General features: G+C 38.0%; 1 protein-coding gene across 2 annotated transcripts in view; it reads left to right on the forward strand.

Moving 5' to 3' along the window:
- Positions 1–19,051, forward strand: part of NTF3 (neurotrophin 3) — a 247,011-nt gene extending 227,960 nt beyond the window's left edge. For both annotated transcript variants that reach the window (XM_078673985.1, XM_078673986.1), the window contains one exon: positions 18,107–19,051. In XM_078673985.1, the coding sequence (XP_078530111.1) occupies positions 18,107–18,925 (819 nt within the window). In that variant the 3' untranslated portion in view covers positions 18,926–19,051. The remainder of the gene's footprint in view (positions 1–18,106) is intronic.
- The last annotated feature ends 281 nt before the right edge of the window (positions 19,052–19,332 follow it).

Raw genomic sequence — 19,332 nt, forward strand, 5'->3', positions numbered from 1 at the left:
TGCTCCCTGTGTAAATTGATATTGTGATTGGTTCTCCGTGATTGGCATATTGGCATATTTGTTTTACTAGTAGGTTCCTAGTAATGTGCACTGAGTGTGCCAGGGCGAGTAAATGAAATGCTAATAGTGGGCTTGCAGCACTGATTGTGACACCCAAATGAGAAGCCCTGAAAAGATGTTTCAGGCCTTCCACCACAGTGCCTGTGCGCAGTTTGTTAACTAACATGTCGACTTGGCAAATGCATCCACTTGCCAGGCCTTACCCTTCTCTTTTCTCAGACATAGGATACCCCTATGGTAGGACCAAGGTACCCCCTGGGCAGGGCCAGTGTATGTGAAAGGTAGGACATGTACTGATGTGTGTAACATGTCCTGTTAAGGAAATACTGCCAATTTAGTTTTTCACTATTGACAGGCTATCTTGCCCATAGGACACAATGCGGAATACATAGGGATAAGATAGAAAATGGAGTTCAGTACCCCTGAACTCAGAATTTAATAACACATCTTTTAGTTCGTTTTTAAATTTTGTGTTTGAAAATACCACTTTTAGAAAGTGGCTATTTTCTTGTTCAACCTTCCTGTGTGCCTCTGCCTGTTTGTGTCTGGCTTTGGAGTGATAGGGGCTGGGGAAGTGCCATGGCTCAAGGAGTCTGGATGAGTCAGCGCTAGGCTGAATAGGCCTCATCTGCATTTGGAGTGGTGGGAGGAGTAGCACCTGTACCTGAACATGGATGTGCCTGCCTTCCACAATGCGGGCTCTGCCCCCTGTGGTGTGTCTGGGACCAAGGGCCACACTAACAAAGGATGTTTTTGTGCACTGGCAGAGTGCCCCCAGAACTGGTTTGAACCGGGCCTAGAGACCCTTGCACAAGGAGAACAAAGACATTTTGGGGTATAAGTATAAGACCTAAAACCCCTAAAATTGAGATCATTCCAGGAATTCAAGAGGAACCTTTCCCGAGGAGAAGAGCTGAAGAGATTGAGGAAAAGTACTGACCTTGTTGTGTGTCAGGGGTTGGCCTGCAGTTGCTGTTCCTGCCAAGGAAAGGAGAAGGACTTTTCTGTTTGTTGTGTCCCCTGCTTGAAGGAGATCTTCAAGGGCCTGAAGGGAGCTGGCCTCCTGTTCAGAAGTCTCAGGGACACAAAGATGTCACCCCCAGCTCCCCTGAACTCTGCTGTTGTGAGTTCTGACCTGCCTTGACATACCAGTTATGGGCCTCTGGAGGTTGTTACTGCTGTTTGGGAGCTGGAAGAGAGAAGAAACTCAAAGAACTACAGAAATCGACGCATCGCTCTTCTTGTGGCTGTTTTCCCAATGCATCTTCACGGCGCAAGAAGAATTTCAGGAAATCAGAACAGTCCCTATTATTACCTATAAAACAAGGATACAATTATCCTCAACTATACCACCATAGCTCAAGAGATCTTTGCATTTATATCCACTCCAGACATTTATACATAATAAGCCAACAATAAAATCAGAGTTATACACAATTTATTTTAAAATATACAAAGACAAATGTCAAATACAGTACCACAGTGCAAAAAATGTAAAAAACAGAATGTTTACAGTTTTTGTCAGCACCCTACCAATAGGTCAATGGTGCACACACAATTCATACATGAAAAAACAATTAAAAAAGCAAATCGCTATTAAAAACAAGTTGTCGACGCAGCGTTTCGGTTTCTATGATGACACCTTCATCAGGACAGGGTTCTATACAGTAAAGAAACACAATATTAACAACAATAATTTTCTTAAAGACACAACTTTATCTCCATCTGTTCTTGAAAATTTTTTTCTAGTTTTTTCACACACATTTGACAATTGATTGACGTATTACAGAAAAGCATTGTGTCATGGGGAAAATTATTTTGCATGGGGTGCCAGGGTACATGGGAAAGTGGCAGCGTGATCTCTTGAGCTAAGAAGAACAAAAGCATTATATGCTTCCAGGTGACATGTTTCTAAATTCACAATACACCCAGGGGTAGTCCAAGACTATTCAAGTTTATAATATTTCTAAATATAGACACTTTTATACTTACTCTAACAGGGCGTACTCTTTTGAAATGAGAGACGTCTTCCTCTTTTATTAATTTGAGGTAGCAGTCCTTAGTTCATCATAGGACATCAGGTACACAAATAGTGGTGGACGAGTAAAGTATCTTTTAGTGTCTGAAACAATAAACACCATCCTATATGCTCATACTGTAGTGAATATGAGAGTCTAAAAAAATAATAATTTTTAAAAACTAGTGCTCAAGGGTCAGTCAATTACCTTTGCTATACACTGGATTTTCCTGTTCGTTGAGGAAAAAGGAGCCACCGATATGAGGGACCTTTGTATAGGATTCCTTAAAAAATATAGAATAAGGACCATATCAATTTGGATTACAATTGGGAGAGTCGGAGTTTACTCATTCACCTTTATCATTATATAATGCTTACCCTGTATTTTTAGGGATCAGTCCGGAGTGTGAGCCGTGGCTGGATGCCTTCCGGTTTTGTTGTGTAATTAAAACCAAGTTGCAGATTACTTTTCTTCACTCTGCTTGGCGGGGGTTTTTTTTGTATTACCACCTTAAGGAAAACATATATGTGTATATATCAGTAGCGGTTTTAGTTGATTCCTAATTCATTAGCACCTATATTTACCTCTTTCGAAAGACTAGGCCAATTACATTATATAACGAAGCTTTTATTTTTTGCTTACCGGTCTATTTATCCGACACAGTCAGATGTGATTAAAATTGATGTGTACTAAATATTGGCCGTTTGTTATAGAATTGCTATAAGCTTTTAACAGTATTTGTAATTTCAACAGTATAGTGTACAAGCGAGGAGCCTGTGCATCACCAAACGCCACCTCCGCATCTCTAGGTGTCGTTTCACTATTCATCTACCCTTCTTTACTTAGGGAAATCTAGTAACTTGGCTCGTCCTTTTCAATGGTTTCGTCGAGACCGAGCTGTTTGTTAAGGTTATTCTGCGATGTTACAACTAGAGCTCCTTAGCTTGACCTCTAGCTAGCAAAGTTAACTAGAGCGCAAAGGGTCGAAATTACCCCATTTCTTTCGGTGTGAATGCGCTTACCTTCTATTTAGTATTCGGCCTCCCTGCTCCTTTTTCACTCGTATTCGTCCGTTCTGTCGATACGCCCATCTTGTGTTTTGATGGTATTTAAACATTTCTGGTTCGCGCGTTTTCAATGAAAAATCGCGAGACTACGCTTACGTATTGCTTTATGCGACCCCAGAAGAGAACTACTGCAGTAGTTTACATATAATTTTCATGGGATTCACGGGAGACTTCAGGTTTTATCCATGATTAATTTATTCATTTAATGAAAAAACACGCTCGATATTATGTTTTTTTTGCAAGCGATAATGATTTGCGCATCTATAAAATACCGAGTTAAGTTTATAAAAAACCGGTATTAATGCTGATTATGTTATTATTCATCTTATCCATACTGAAAGGAGCCATGAGGAACAGGAGTTTGTAGGGAAGAGTATTCTCTATCTGGGTATTTCGATAATTCAATTTATTTATAATATACGTTCCCAGTCTTCTTTATTATTCAGCCCATTTCTAACGGTGTTAAAGCGGGACATGAAAAACTGCTCTCGTTTTTTCCTTTTGAGATCGATGTCTCCTCCTCTTAGGTTTGTTTGGATACTTTCCACTCCACACCACGATAGATCTTTAACCGTGTGATTGGCCTCTTGCCAATGGTCAGTCAATGGGGCACCTCTTTTTTTTGTCCTAATTGCAGATTTGTGTTCTGTAATTCTAAGGCGGATTTCTCGACCTGTCTCTCCTATATAAGTTAAGTTGCATGGGCATCTTATCAAATATATCAAATTCTTGGAACGACAATTAATAAAGGATTTGATTTTATGTTTCACCTTGTCTTGTTCAATGTGATCACCTTTAATAATGTTATCACAGTTGCAGCAATTTCCACATGGAAAAGTACCAGTGGGAAGGGGGGCGTTATTAATACTTGATTGTGTGATACAGGGGATTTCTCTATACGTATGTACAAGGCTACTTTTCAATGTATGGTTGCGTCTAAACGCAAACATCGGTTTGGACACTTTCTCTTTGTTTGGTTTGGTTACTAAATTCCAATTGCGATTTATTATATTTTTAATTTTATTGCTGATGCAGCTGTAATTGGTAACAAATATTACACGTTTTTCCTTCTCTGCATTCTCCTTTTTTGAGAAAAGATTGTCCCTGTTAAAATACTTGGCTCTTTTATATGCGTGTCTAATCATGCGTTTTGGGTAGCCTCTTTCTGTGAATTTGTTGGTAAGCACCAAAGCATGTTTCTCAAAGTCTCGCATTTTGGTGCAGTTGCGTTTCAACCTTAAAAATTGGCCGAAAGGTATGTTATCCTTCTGGCACGGCGGATGGTAGCTGGAGTAATGGAGCATGGTGTTCCTATCCGTCTTTTTAGTGAAGAGCTCTACCTGAAGTTTGTTGTCATCATGTTTGATCAAAATGTCCAGAAATTCACATTGATTAGTATCATATTGTGCTGTAAATCTCAAGTTACTGTCTCCAAGGTTCAGCCATGAGATAAATTCTTTTAAAATGTCCAGTGGTCCTGACCAAATAAAAAAAACATCATCAATATATCGGGACCATAACGATATATTCTCAAAAAAAGGAGCTAATGGGTTAAAAATGTGAATATTTTCAAATTGGGCTACATAAAGACAGGCCAAGCTGGGAGCACAGGTGGCTCCCATGCTGGTCCCCTTTATTTGTTTATAATATTCTTTATTGAAGATGAAAATATTATTTTTAAGAACAAGACTAACACAGTCTATGACAAATGTTTCTTGCTGGTTAAAATCTCTATCTACCGGGCAGAGTAACTGTTTAATCATGTTGATGGTGCTGTCCTGTGGTATATTTGTATATAATGCCTCGATATCGAGGGTCACTAAATACTGAGTTTCAGGGTTGAAAGGTAGGGATTCTATTTTCTGAATTATTGCTCCTGTATCCTTAATATAGGCTGGTTGTTTTATGACATAGGGTTGTAAAAAAATGTCAGCATATTTACTGAGTGGCTCAGTTAGTGAGCCAATACTCGCTACTATAGGCCTCATAGGTGGATCATAAATATCTTTATGGACTTTTGGGAGACCATAGAGGGCAGGTATAGTTGGATTGTTATTCCACAGAAATCTATACTCTTCTTCACAGATTGCGCAGTCTTCCTTTGCCAGGTCTAATGTTCTTTTAATTACATTTTTTAATTCAGTCCAATCATTCCTAGATACTTTTTGATAGTGTTCCTTGTTCTCTAGCATGTTGGTCATCTTAGCATTGTAATGGGAGGTGTTCATAATTACAATGCTACCGCCCTTATCTGCAGGCTTGATAGTAAGTGTCTGGCAGTTTTCTAGATGTTTTAGAGCATTTTTCTCATCTTTGTTCAAATTAAATTGAGTCCAGTTTTTCTGATCTAAAAGTTCCAAGACATTTTTTTCTACAATTATTTCAAATGCTTCTATATCTTTATTCGTTTGACCAATCTGCGGTGTCCAAGTGGACTTGGGTTTTAGACCTGATTTATTTAAGGATGGAGCCCTATCTTTCCCTTCAAAGAATGTTAATAATCTGACTTTTCTAAAAAAATTTTGCAAGTCTCTCTCAAGATTAAACCTGTCTACAGGACATGCTACAGCGAAACCTAGACCCTTTTCCAGAAGTTTAGTTTCTGTTTCACTAAGCACGGTGTCTGATAGGTTAATGACAGGGGCTTTTCTTATTTGCTCCATGTCTTCTGACTCCTGGTATAAGGTCTCTGGTACGGCTGAGGTTGAGGGGCATAATTCCCTCTCCCTCTGCCTCTCCCTCTCTGTTGTCCATAGGGTTGGCGTTGGGCTAAAAAAGGGAAGTGAGTCTTTGGTAGTTCCCATTGCGCCTTCCCTGTCTTTATTAGAAGTCCTACTATCCTCTTGATATTCTGTTTCAGAGTCTGTGCTAGAGTAAGAGGTGTCAAAGAACCTTACTTTTTTCTTTTGGAAATTTTGGTTCTGATTAGGTTGCCAAGGCCTACGATTAGGGAAAGACTCTCTGGGGCGTTCATAAAAGTCTTTCTGAAGATAAGGATACACATGTTCTGGGTTATATTTAGCTACATCCTTACCGAATTTATTGCTTTTTTTATTAAAAAGGTAATCCCTATAGCCATCAACATCATTTTGGATGTCTTCCAGTTTTTTACGTGCATCATCTAGAGCTGTGCTATCCGAGAGTTTTTGTTCGAGATCTTTAATTTCTTGTCTCTCTATGACTAGGATGTCCGTCGCGGTTTCAATGATTAAAAGCATCCAGTCACGGCTGCATCTATTTGCCACCAGCGTCCAGTTCTCTATGAACTTTTTATTATTAATAAATATGCCGGGTTCATTATTAACTTGAAGCCCCTTTGGGATTATTCCGCGTTTGCAATAATCAATCAGGAAGTCTGAGTGTAATTCAGTCCTAATGGTTTTCTTTTTGGCGTTCCATAAATTACGCCATTCATCTTCATTGGTATTGTCAATTCTGACGGTGGAGATATTTTTAACCGTCCCATTTATAATCTTATTGAATTGATCCTCATTATAACTGAGTGTTTTTATGCCTTCCATATTGGCTTGTGGGTAAAATTACCCAGAGGTTATGAACACTACCTCCCCGGTTAACAAACCGTGTATACACTGAAAAAAATAGAAAGGGAGGTCTCCTCACATATCCAATGACGGGACGAGGAGAGAGAAGAAACAGGAAATCAGAACAGTCCCTATTATTACCTATAAAACAAGGATACAATTATCCTCAACTATACCACCATAGCTCAAGAGATCTTTGCATTTATATCCACTCCAGACATTTATACATAATAAGCCAACAATAAAATCAGAGTTGTACACAATTTATTTTAAAATATACAAAGACAAATGTCAAATACAGTACCACAGTGCAAAAAATGTAAAAAACAGAATGTTTACAGTTTTTGTCAGCACCCTACCAATAGGTCAATGGTGCACACACAATTCATACATGAAAAAACAATTAAAAAAGCAAATCGCTATTAAAAACAAGTTGTCGACGCAGCGTTTCGGTTTCTATGATGACACCTTCATCAGGACAGGGTTCTATACAGTAAAGAAACACAATATTAACAACAATAATTTTCTTAAAGACACAACTTTATCTCCATCTGTTCTTGAAAATTTTTTTCTAGTTTTTTCACACACATTTGACAATTGATTGACGTATTACAGAAAAGCATTGTGTCATGGGGAAAATTATTTTGCATGGGGTGCCAGGGTACATGGGAAAGTGGCAGCGTGATCTCTTGAGCTAAGAAGAACAAAAGCATTATATGCTTCCAGGTGACATGTTTCTAAATTCACAATACACCCAGGGGTAGTCCAAGACTATTCAAGTTTATAATATTTCTAAATATAGACACTTTTATACTTACTCTAACAGGGCGTACTCTTTTGAAATGAGAGACGTCTTCCTCTTTTATTAATTTGAGGTAGCAGTCCTTAGTTCATCATAGGACATCAGGTACACAAATAGTGGTGGACGAGTAAAGTATCTTTTAGTGTCTGAAACAATAAACACCATCCTATATGCTCATACTGTAGTGAATATGAGAGTCTAAAAAAAAAATAATTTTTAAAAACTAGTGCTCAAGGGTCAGTCAATTACCTTTGCTATACACTGGATTTTCCTGTTCGTTGAGGAAAAAGGAGCCACCGATATGAGGGACCTTTGTATAGGATTCCTTAAAAAATATAGAATAAGGACCATATCAATTTGGATTACAATTGGGAGAGTCGGAGTTTACTCATTCACCTTTATCATTATATAATGCTTACCCTGTATTTTTAGGGATCAGTCCGGAGTGTGAGCCGTGGCTGGATGCCTTCCGGTTTTGTTGTGTAATTAAAACCAAGTTGCAGATTACTTTTCTTCACTCTACTTGGCGGGGGTTTTTTTTGTATTACCACCTTAAGGAAAACATATATGTGTATATATCAGTAGCGGTTTTAGTTGATTCCTAATTCATTAGCACCTATATTTACCTCTTTCGAAAGACTAGGCCAATTACATTATATAACGAAGCTTTTATTTTTTGCTTACCGGTCTATTTATCCGACACAGTCAGATGTGATTAAAATTGATGTGTACTAAATATTGGCCGTTTGTTATAGAATTGCTATAAGCTTTTAACAGTATTTGTAATTTCAACAGTATAGTGTACAAGCGAGGAGCCTGTGCATCACCAAACGCCACCTCCGCATCTCTAGGTGTCGTTTCACTATTCATCTACCCTTCTTTACTTAGGGAAATCTAGTAACTTGGCTCGTCCTTTTCAATGGTTTCGTCGAGACCGAGCTGTTTGTTAAGGTTATTCTGCGATGTTACAACTAGAGCTCCTTAGCTTGACCTCTAGCTAGCAAAGTTAACTAGAGCGCAAAGGGTCGAAATTACCCCATTTCTTTCGGTGTGAATGCGCTTACCTTCTATTTAGTATTCGGCCTCCCTGCTCCTTTTTCACTCGTATTCGTCCGTTCTGTCGATACGCCCATCTTGTGTTTTGATGGTATTTAAACATTTCTGGTTCGCGCGTTTTCAATGAAAAATCGCGAGACTACGCTTACGTATTGCTTTATGTGACCCCAGAAGAGAACTACTGCAGTAGTTTACATATAATTTTCATGGGATTCACGGGAGACTTCAGGTTTTATCCATGATTAATTTATTCATTTAATGAAAAAACACGCTCGATATTATGTTTTTTTTGCAAGCGATAATGATTTGCGCATCTATAAAATACCGAGTTAAGTTTATAAAAAACCGGTATTAATGCTGATTATGTTATTATTCATCTTATCCATACTGAAAGGAGCCATGAGGAACAGGAGTTTGTAGGGAAGAGTATTCTCTATCTGGGTATTTCGATAATTCAATTTATTTATAATATACGTGCCCGTTCCCATTTGTCAATCAATTGTCAAATGTGTGTGAAAAAACTAGAAAAAAATTTTCAAGAACAGATGGAGATAAAGTTGTGTCTTTAAGAAAATTATTGTTGTTAATATTGTGTTTCTTTACTGTATAGAACCCTGTCCTGATGAAGGTGTCATCATAGAAACCGAAACGCTGCGTCGACAACTTGTTTTTAATAGCGATTTGCTTTTTTAATTGTTTTTTCATGTATGAATTGTGTGTGCACCATTGACCTATTGGTAGGGTGCTGACAAAAACTGTAAACATTCTGTTTTTTACATTTTTTGCACTGTGGTACTGTATTTGACATTTGTCTTTGTATATTTTAAAATAAATTGTGTATAACTCTGATTTTATTGTTGGCTTATTATGTATAAATGTCTGGAGTGGATATAAATGCAAAGATCTCTTGAGCTATGGTGGTATAGTTGAGGATAATTGTATCCTTGTTTTATAGGTAATAATAGGGACTGTTCTGATTTCCTGTTTCTTCTCTCTCCTCGTCCCGTCATTGGATATGTGAGGAGACCTCCCTTTCTATTTTTTTCAGTGTATACACGGTTTGTTAACCGGGGAGGTAGTGTTCATAACCTCTGGGTAATTTTACCCACAAGCCAATATGGAAGGCATAAAAACACTCAGTTATAATGAGGATCAATTCAATAAGATTATAAATGGGACGGTTAAAAATATCTCCACCGTCAGAATTGACAATACCAATGAAGATGAATGGCGTAATTTATGGAACGCCAAAAAGAAAACCATTAGGACTGAATTACACTCAGACTTCCTGATTGATTATTGCAAACGCGGAATAATCCCAAAGGGGCTTCAAGTTAATAATGAACCCGGCATATTTATTAATAATAAAAAGTTCATAGAGAACTGGACGCTGGTGGCAAATAGATGCAGCCGTGACTGGATGCTTTTAATCATTGAAACCGCGACGGACATCCTAGTCATAGAGAGACAAGAAATTAAAGATCTCGAACAAAAACTCTCGGATAGCACAGCTCTAGATGATGCACGTAAAAAACTGGAAGACATCCAAAATGATGTTGATGGCTATAGGGATTACCTTTTTAATAAAAAAAGCAATACATTCGGTAAGGATGTAGCTAAATATAACCCAGAACATGTGTATCCTTATCTTCAGAAAGACTTTTATGAACGCCCCAGAGAGTCTTTCCCTAATCGTAGGCCTTGGCAACCTAATCAGAACCAAAATTTCCAAAAGAAAAAAGTAAGGTTCTTTGACACCTCTTACTCTAGCACAGACTCTGAAACAGAATATCAAGAGGATAGTAGGACTTCTAATAAAGACAGGGAAGGCGCAATGGGAACTACCAAAGACTCACTTCCTTTTTTAGCCCAACGCCAACCCTATGGACAACAGAGAGGGAGAGGCAGAGGGAGAGGGAATTATGCCCCTCAACCTCAGCCGTACCAGAGACCTTATACCAGGAGTCAGAAGACATGGAGCAAATAAGAAAAGCCCCTGTCATTAACCTATCAGACACCGTGCTTAGTGAAACAGAAACTAAACTTCTGGAAAAGGGTCTAGGTTTCGCTGTAGCATGTCCTGTAGACAGGTTTAATCTTGAGAGGGACTTGCAATTTTTTTTTAGAAAAGTCAGATTATTAACATTCTTTGAAGGGAAAGATAGGGCTCCATTCTTAAATAAATCAGGTCTAAAACCCAAGTCCACTTGGACACCGCAGATTGGTCAAACGAATAAAGATATAGAAGCATTTGAAATAATTGTAGAAAAAAATGTCTTGGAACTTTTAGATCAGAAAAACTGGACTCAATTTAATTTGAACAAAGATGAGAAAAATGCTCTAAAACATCTAGAAAACTGCCAGACACTTACTATCAAGCCTGCAGATAAGGGCGGTAGCATTGTAATTATGAACACCTCCCAATACAATGCTAAGATGACCAACATGCTAGAGAACAAGGAACACTATCAAAAAGTATCTAGGAATGATTGGACTGAATTAAAAAATGTAATTAAAAGAACATTAGACCTGGCAAAGGAAGACTGCGCAATCTGTGAAGAAGAGTATAGATTTCTGTGGAATAACAATCCAACTATACCTGCCCTCTATGGTCTCCCAAAAGTCCATAAAGATATTTATGATCCACCTATGAGGCCTATAGTAGCGAGTATTGGCTCACTAACTGAGCCACTCAGTAAATATGCTGACATTTTTTTACAACCCTATGTCATAAAACAACCAGCCTATATTAAGGATACAGGAGCAATAATTCAGAAAATAGAATCCCTACCTTTCAACCCTGAAACTCAGTATTTAGTGACCCTCGATATCGAGGCATTATATACAAATATACCACAGGACAGCACCATCAACATGATTAAACAGTTACTCTGCCCGGTAGATAGAGATTTTAACCAGCAATAAACATTTGTCATAGACTGTGTTAGTCTTGTTCTTAAAAATAATATTTTCATCTTCAATAAAGAATATTATAAACAAATAAAGGGGACCAGCATGGGAGCCACCTGTGCTCCCAGCTTGGCCTGTCTTTATGTAGCCCAATTTGAAAATATTCACATTTTTAACCCATTAGCTCCTTTTTTTGAGAATATATCGTTATGGTCCCGATATATTGATGATGTTTTTTTTATTTGGTCAGGACCACTGGACATTTTAAAAAAATTTATCTCATGGCTGAACCTTGGAGACAGTAACTTGAGATTTACAGCACAATATGATACTAATCAATGTGAATTTCTGGACATTTTGATCAAACATGATGACAACAAACTTCAGGTAGAGCTCTTCACTAAAAAGACGGATAGGAACACCATGCTCCATTACTCCAGCTACCATCCGCCGTGCCAGAAGGATAACATACCTTTCGGCCAATTTTTAAGGTTGAAACGCAACTGCACCAAAATGCGAGACTTTGAGAAACATGCTTTGGTGCTTACCAACAAATTCACAGAAAGAGGCTACCCAAAACGCATGATTAGACACGCATATAAAAGAGCCAAGTATTTTAACAGGGACAATCTTTTCTCAAAAAAGGAGAATGCAGAGAAGGAAAAACGTGTAATATTTGTTACCAATTACAGCTGCATCAGCAATAAAATTAAAAATATAATAAATCGCAATTGGAATTTAGTAACCAAACCAAACAAAGAGAAAGTGTCCAAACCGATGTTTGCGTTTAGACGCAACCATACATTGAAAAGTAGCCTTGTACATACGTATAGAGAAATCCCCTGTATCACACAATCAAGTATTAATAACGCCCCCCTTCCCACTGGTACTTTTCCATGTGGAAATTGCTGCAACTGTGATAACATTATTAAAGGTGATCACATTGAACAAGACAAGGTGAAACATAAAATCAAATCCTTTATTAATTGTCGTTCCAAGAATTTGATATATTTGATAAGATGCCCATGCAACTTAACTTATATAGGAGAGACAGGTCGAGAAATCCGCCTTAGAATTACAGAACACAAATCTGCAATTAGGACAAAAAAAAGAGGTGCCCCATTGACTGACCATTGGCAAGAGGCCAATCACACGGTTAAAGATCTATCGTGGTGTGGAGTGGAAAGTATCCAAACAAACCTAAGAGGAGGAGACATCGATCTCAAAAGGAAAAAACGAGAGCAGTTTTTCATGTCCCGCTTTAACACCGTTAGAAATGGGCTGAATAATAAAGAAGACTGGGAACGTATATTATAAATAAATTGAATTATCGAAATACCCAGATAGAGAATACTCTTCCCTACAAACTCCTGTTCCTCATGGCTCCTTTCAGTATGGATAAGATGAATAATAACATAATCAGCATTAATACCGGTTTTTTATAAACTTAACTCGGTATTTTATAGATGCGCAAATCATTATCGCTTGCAAAAAAAACATAATATCGAGCGTGTTTTTTCATTAAATGAATAAATTAATCATGGATAAAACCTGAAGTCTCCCGTGAATCCCATGAAAATTATATGTAAACTACTGCAGTAGTTCTCTTCTGGGGTCGCATAAAGCAATACGTAAGCGTAGTCTCGCGATTTTTCATTGAAAACGCGCGAACCAGAAATGTTTAAATACCATCAAAACACAAGATGGGCGTATCGACAGAACGGACGAATACGAGTGAAAAAGGAGCAGGGAGGCCGAATACTAAATAGAAGGTAAGCGCATTCACACCGAAAGAAATGGGGTAATTTCGACCCTTTGCGCTCTAGTTAACTTTGCTAGCTAGAGGTCAAGCTAAGGAGCTCTAGTTGTAACATCGCAGAATAACCTTAACAAACAGCTCGGTCTCGACGAAACCATTGAAAAGGACGAGCCAAGTTACTAGATTTCCCTAAGTAAAGAAGGGTAGATGAATAGTGAAACGACACCTAGAGATGCGGAGGTGGCGTTTGGTGATGCACAGGCTCCTCGCTTGTACACTATACTGTTGAAATTACAAATACTGTTAAAAGCTTATAGCAATTCTATAACAAACGGCCAATATTTAGTACACATCAATTTTAATCACATCTGACTGTGTCGGATAAATAGACCGGTAAGCAAAAAATAAAAGCTTCGTTATATAATGTAATTGGCCTAGTCTTTCGAAAGAGGTAAATATAGGTGCTAATGAATTAGGAATCAACTAAAACCGCTACTGATATATACACATATATGTTTTCCTTAAGGTGGTAATACAAAAAAAACCCCCGCCAAGCAGAGTGAAGAAAAGTAATCTGCAACTTGGTTTTAATTACACAACAAAACCGGAAGGCATCCAGCCACGGCTCACACTCCGGACTGATCCCTAAAAATACAGGTTAAGCATTATATAATGATAAAGGTGAATGAGTAAACTCCGACTCTCCCAATTGTAATCCAAATTGATATGGTCCTTATTCTATATTTTTTAAGGAATCCTATACAAAGGTCCCTCATATCGGTGGCTCCTTTTTCCTCAACGAACAGGAAAATCCAGTGTATAGCAAAGGTAATTGACTGACCCTTGAGCACTAGTTTTTAAAAATTATTATTTTTTTAGACTCTCATATTCACTACAGTATGAGCATATAGGATGGTGTTTATTGTTTCAGACACTAAAAGATACTTTACTCGTCCACCACTATTTGTGTACCTGATGTCCTATGATGAACTAAGGACTGCTACCTCAAATTAATAAAAGAGGAAGACGTCTCTCATTTCAAAAGAGTACGCCCTGTTAGAGTAAGTATAAAAGTGTCTATATTTAGAAATATTATAAACTTGAATAGTCTTGGACTACCCCTGGGTGTATTGTGAATTTAGAAACATGTCACCTGGAAGCATATAATGCTTTTGTTCTTCTTAGCTCAAGAGATCACGCTGCCACTTTCCCATGTACCCTGGCACCCCATGCAAAATAATTTTCCCCATGACACAATGCTTTTCTGTAATACGTCAATCAATTGTCAAATGTGTGTGAAAAAACTAGAAAAAAATTTTCAAGAACAGATGGAGATAAAGTTGTGTCTTTAAGAAAATTATTGTTGTTAATATTGTGTTTCTTTACTGTATAGAACCCTGTCCTGATGAAGGTGTCATCATAGAAACCGAAACGCTGCGTCGACAACTTGTTTTTAATAGCGATTTGCTTTTTTAATTGTTTTTTCATGTATGAATTGTGTGTGCACCATTGACCTATTGGTAGGGTGCTGACAAAAACTGTAAACATTCTGTTTTTTACATTTTTTGCACTGTGGTACTGTATTTGACATTTGTCTTTGTATATTTTAAAATAAATTGTGTATAACTCTGATTTTATTGTTGGCTTATTATGTATAAATGTCTGGAGTGGATATAAATGCAAAGATCTCTTGAGCTATGGTGGTATAGTTGAGGATAATTGTATCCTTGTTTTATAGGTAATAATAGGGACTGTTCTGATTTCCTGTTTCTTCTCTCTCCTCGTCCCGTCATTGGATATGTGAGGAGACCTCCCTTTCTATTTTTTTCAGTGTATGCAAGAAGAATTTCCACACATCGCTGCTCCGCGGCAAAAAGCGGGGCAGAGCCTGTCATCGCTGCAAGAAGCGACGCATCGAGGGATCACTGCTGAAGAGGACCGATGCAGTGCCGCGCAACACCGCCGCATCGATCGCCGACACATCACTGATTCCCAAGCATAGTATCTGTGCGGCGAGTTCTTCCGATGCATCACCTGCGGGCCGGAACCGGCACGAAGAATCAATGCATTATTCCCCATACAGACCAGAATCGACGCAACCTTTCCTGTGCGTGCAGCGGGACTGTCGCATCGCTTCTTTAGGGTCTCAGGAGTGTCGCATCTCTTTGTTTACCGATGCTGCAGCTGTTTGCCTTGGTGAACTTTGACTCAATTCCGGGTACTTTGGTGAAAAGTTACGCATCCATGGTTTTCCATGGTACAAGTTCTAGAAATCTTTTGAAAGTCATATTTTTTCTGTATCTGTTGGATTTTTGTTGTTTGGGTCTTGTGACGTTTAGATAAAGATATTTTATTTTTCTAAACTAGTGTGGTGTCCATTTTTGGTGTTTTCACTGTGTTACTGGGAGTGTTGGTACAAATACTTTACACATTGCCTTTGGGATAAGCCTGTCTGCTCGTGCCAAGCTACCAAGGAGGTGAGCAGGGGTTATCTAAGGTGTTTATCCCCCTTACCCTGACTAGAAGCAAGTGTCCCTATTTGGACAAAGGTACCTACCTCTGCCAACTAGAGACCCCCATTTCTAACATTATAGTTCTGTTAATCTGTTTCTTCTCTAATGTTGTCTAATTTTACCTTTGGAAAATGCATGGGGATAAAGAGTTTTTGGACCTCCCTTTTTTGGCCCCAGCTTGAAATATCACCCCAAACCTTTCCAGGAGTGAACTGAAGGGGTTGAACTTTTTTGGTAAAGTTTGTGAAGATTTGTCAAATGGCACCAAAGTTATTAGCGAAATAAAAATCGCTTTTCCTATGGCAACTGACTTACGTATAACTACACAGTGGCACTTTGAAGTGTGGCAGCACTTAGTCGCAAAATTACCTAAAAGATCAGATTGATCCATTTATTCAAGTAGCTTCATATAGTACTCCCCAACATCCTCCACTCCATTAAGACATGGTCATGATCATGGAAAGAAGTGACTTAAGTAAATGCCCATAACTGATCCAAACATTTACAAGCATAAATCCTTATTGGAGTTTTTAATAGAAATCTCCACCCAATGGAGTGCAATTTATGTAAACAATTTATAGGACACAGTATTACTGTCACAAGATACTTTGCTAACAATTTTGTGACATACAAAGGCCGTAGTATATATTTCATGTCAGGGTGCTTTTACTGCACAAAAATGCTGTGGTAAAAAACACATATTCATAGGAAATAGAGAACTATTGAAAATAGTTCATGGTTCCCTGTGAAAAATGTGTTTCATCATTTTATTGACAGCCTTCAAGCTACTCTGTTGAGCTTTAATAACACCAGGGCTACTTTAATATTACTTTATTTATGGGGCATTCAGGACCAAATTATAAATCAAGTTTATTAAAATTCTACACAAAAAAATTACATTTTGCAGCACATTATCTGTACTATTTTCATGTGTCATTATTTGCATTGTTCTGAGAATGAAAGTCCCAGGCTAATATGAAACAGCACTTTCTAGGTGTATAGTATGTTTTTTCTTAACAACCTTATAGCCAATGATTTTGCTTTCATTTGACAAGGGTTTTCTGACCATCAATAAAAGTATCTTCTCCTTTTAAATATAATCATGTAAAGCAGCTTGTTTTCTCTAGGTTTAGATCTTACATTGGATAGTTGCTATGCAGAAACCAATAGGCATAAATGAAACCACACTGTGGTGTAGTAAATATATTTTTTGCATACAAATTTCACTCTTTTGTAATGTACAATTGAGACATGAACTTAACTTGAATTGTTTTACATAAAGGAAGAGCTATCATATTTCTGTTGCTCACATTCAGGATTGAAACTGTGGTACAATCCGCAATAGTCTGAAGCTGTCAGGAGATAAATTAGTTTTCTTAATGGATATTAAATAGCTGGAAAAATGGCATGAGAGTCTAATGTGTACATATAATGCTTGGCCATTTAAGTTGATGTGCATGCCTGTTTTATTTTCAAGGCTTGAAAAGTCATAGTTTGATGTTCAACATTTAACAGCATGAATGCAGTGATACATAACCTTTATTTAATAACTTTGAATTTTACAAATATTTGCATAATTGATCTTCCATTTCACAATAAAACAGGTGGGTCACCAATTCTTGTAGAGCAATCTTATTATATCCAATGGACCGCCAAACCCACAGTCGCAGTGCGGCTACTGCCGGAATGGTCATCCGACCGCCCTATTACAATTAAGGTGGTCAGACCACCATGGGACTTCTGCTCCCACCAGGGATCCGTGATTTCCGGTTGTCTTGCAGTGGCTTGAGGCCCCTAATATGGGGGTGCTACCACTGCGGCACCACCAAGCATATTAGGAGTTTTGACACCGCCACTGTTTTCTTGGCAGTGAGCCCATCATGAAAAGTGTGGCAGTGAGAAAACAAAGGGCAGGCCCCCATTTTTCCTCTGCACCTGGGGATGCATGCAGAGGGCACATGATGTGCCCCTCCGTATGCATGCACCCCTAGTTCCTTTAGAGCATGGACCTGGCACTGCGGAAAAACTGCCCATTAGAGACAAAATAAATTGTAATCTGGAGGGCAGTTTCTTATGTATTTGGCTCCCAGACCACAAAAATCATAATACGGCCATAAGTCTTTATAATGTCAACATTTTCCATATTTACTAGTGCATTTATTCCAAACTGATGTGTGCAATACTATCAGATATGCCCAATACCAATTCATTTTAATAAAGTGAATAATGTAAGTAATTACAAATTTCACAAACATCTTTCCTGGATGTTCTGTTGACTATAAAATGTATAGCATGTAAAACAAAACTGGTAAAAATAATTTTTCAAATAAATTGTCATAAGAGTGGTAAACGATGAGCCTTTCTTTCTATTTCTTTCAGATCTTACAGGTGAATAAGGGGATGTCCATCTTGCTCTATGTGATGTTTCTTCCTTATCTTTGTGGCATTGACGCTACCAACATGGATAAAAGGAACTTGCCAGAAGACTCGATGAATTCAATTATCATTAAACTCATTCAGGCTGACATTTTGAAAAATAAGCTCTCCAAACAGACAGCAGACAGTAAGGAAAGCTATCAAAGCACTATACCCAAAACAGAGCTCGGAGTGGATTTGGAAGGGGATGTGGATGTGGATGTTGTGGATAATGTGAAATCGGACTTCCAGCCAGTCATCTCCATGGAAACAGAACTATTCAACCAACAGAAGCAGAGACGCTACAGTTCACCAAGAGTTCTGTTGAGTAACAGTCTTCCATTGGAACCTCCTCCTTTATATTTAATGGATGACTTTGTCCCAAATGCTGAAGTGGTAAACAGAACCTCAAGGAGAAAAAGGTCTGCAGAACACAAAGGCCATCGAGGTGAATATTCAGTTTGTGACAGTGAAAGTTTGTGGGTAACAGACAAATCTAATGCAATTGACATTAGAGGACACCAAGTGACTGTTTTAGGGGAAATAAAAACTGGCAATTCGCCGGTTAAGCAATATTTTTATGAGACAAGGTGTAAAGAAGCAAGGCCGGTGAAAAACGGATGTCGGGGTATAGACGATAAACACTGGAATTCCCAATGCAAAACATCCCAAACTTACGTCAGGGCATTGACTTCTGAAAATAGCAAACTTGTTGGTTGGCGATGGATACGGATAGACACCTCCTGCGTATGTGCATTATCAAGAAAAATAGGAAGAACCTAAGTCTGCATATTTTCAACATATAACTTATTACTTTAAATTATATGATATGCATGTAGCATATAAATGTTTATATTGTTTTTATATATTATATAAGTTGTTCTTATTTATTAAATGCCAGCATTCTTATATCAGCCTGCTCTCTCTCAAGAACTGTGAGAAAAGAGTACCTGCCTATATTTGGGCAATTCAAAAATCTGTTAGAATATATTTGTGATTCTGCTGCAAGCATTTTGTTAATGCAAAGGTCTGTGTGTCAGTATTTTTCATTCAGTATTGTCAAGCCATTGTGGTCTGTATGTTTACTTGTTAAACCAACTCAAATCAGAGACGTCTAACTTACATTTGTCTTAAACCCCTTTTCCGTCTTATATCTTCTCCCAAGCTTTACCTAAGACCAAAGTCTTTGA

The sequence above is a fragment of the Lissotriton helveticus genome, chromosome 1_1 (genome assembly GCF_964261635.1).
Source record: "Lissotriton helveticus chromosome 1_1, aLisHel1.1, whole genome shotgun sequence".
NCBI classification, from domain to species: Eukaryota; Metazoa; Chordata; class Amphibia; order Caudata; family Salamandridae; genus Lissotriton; species Lissotriton helveticus.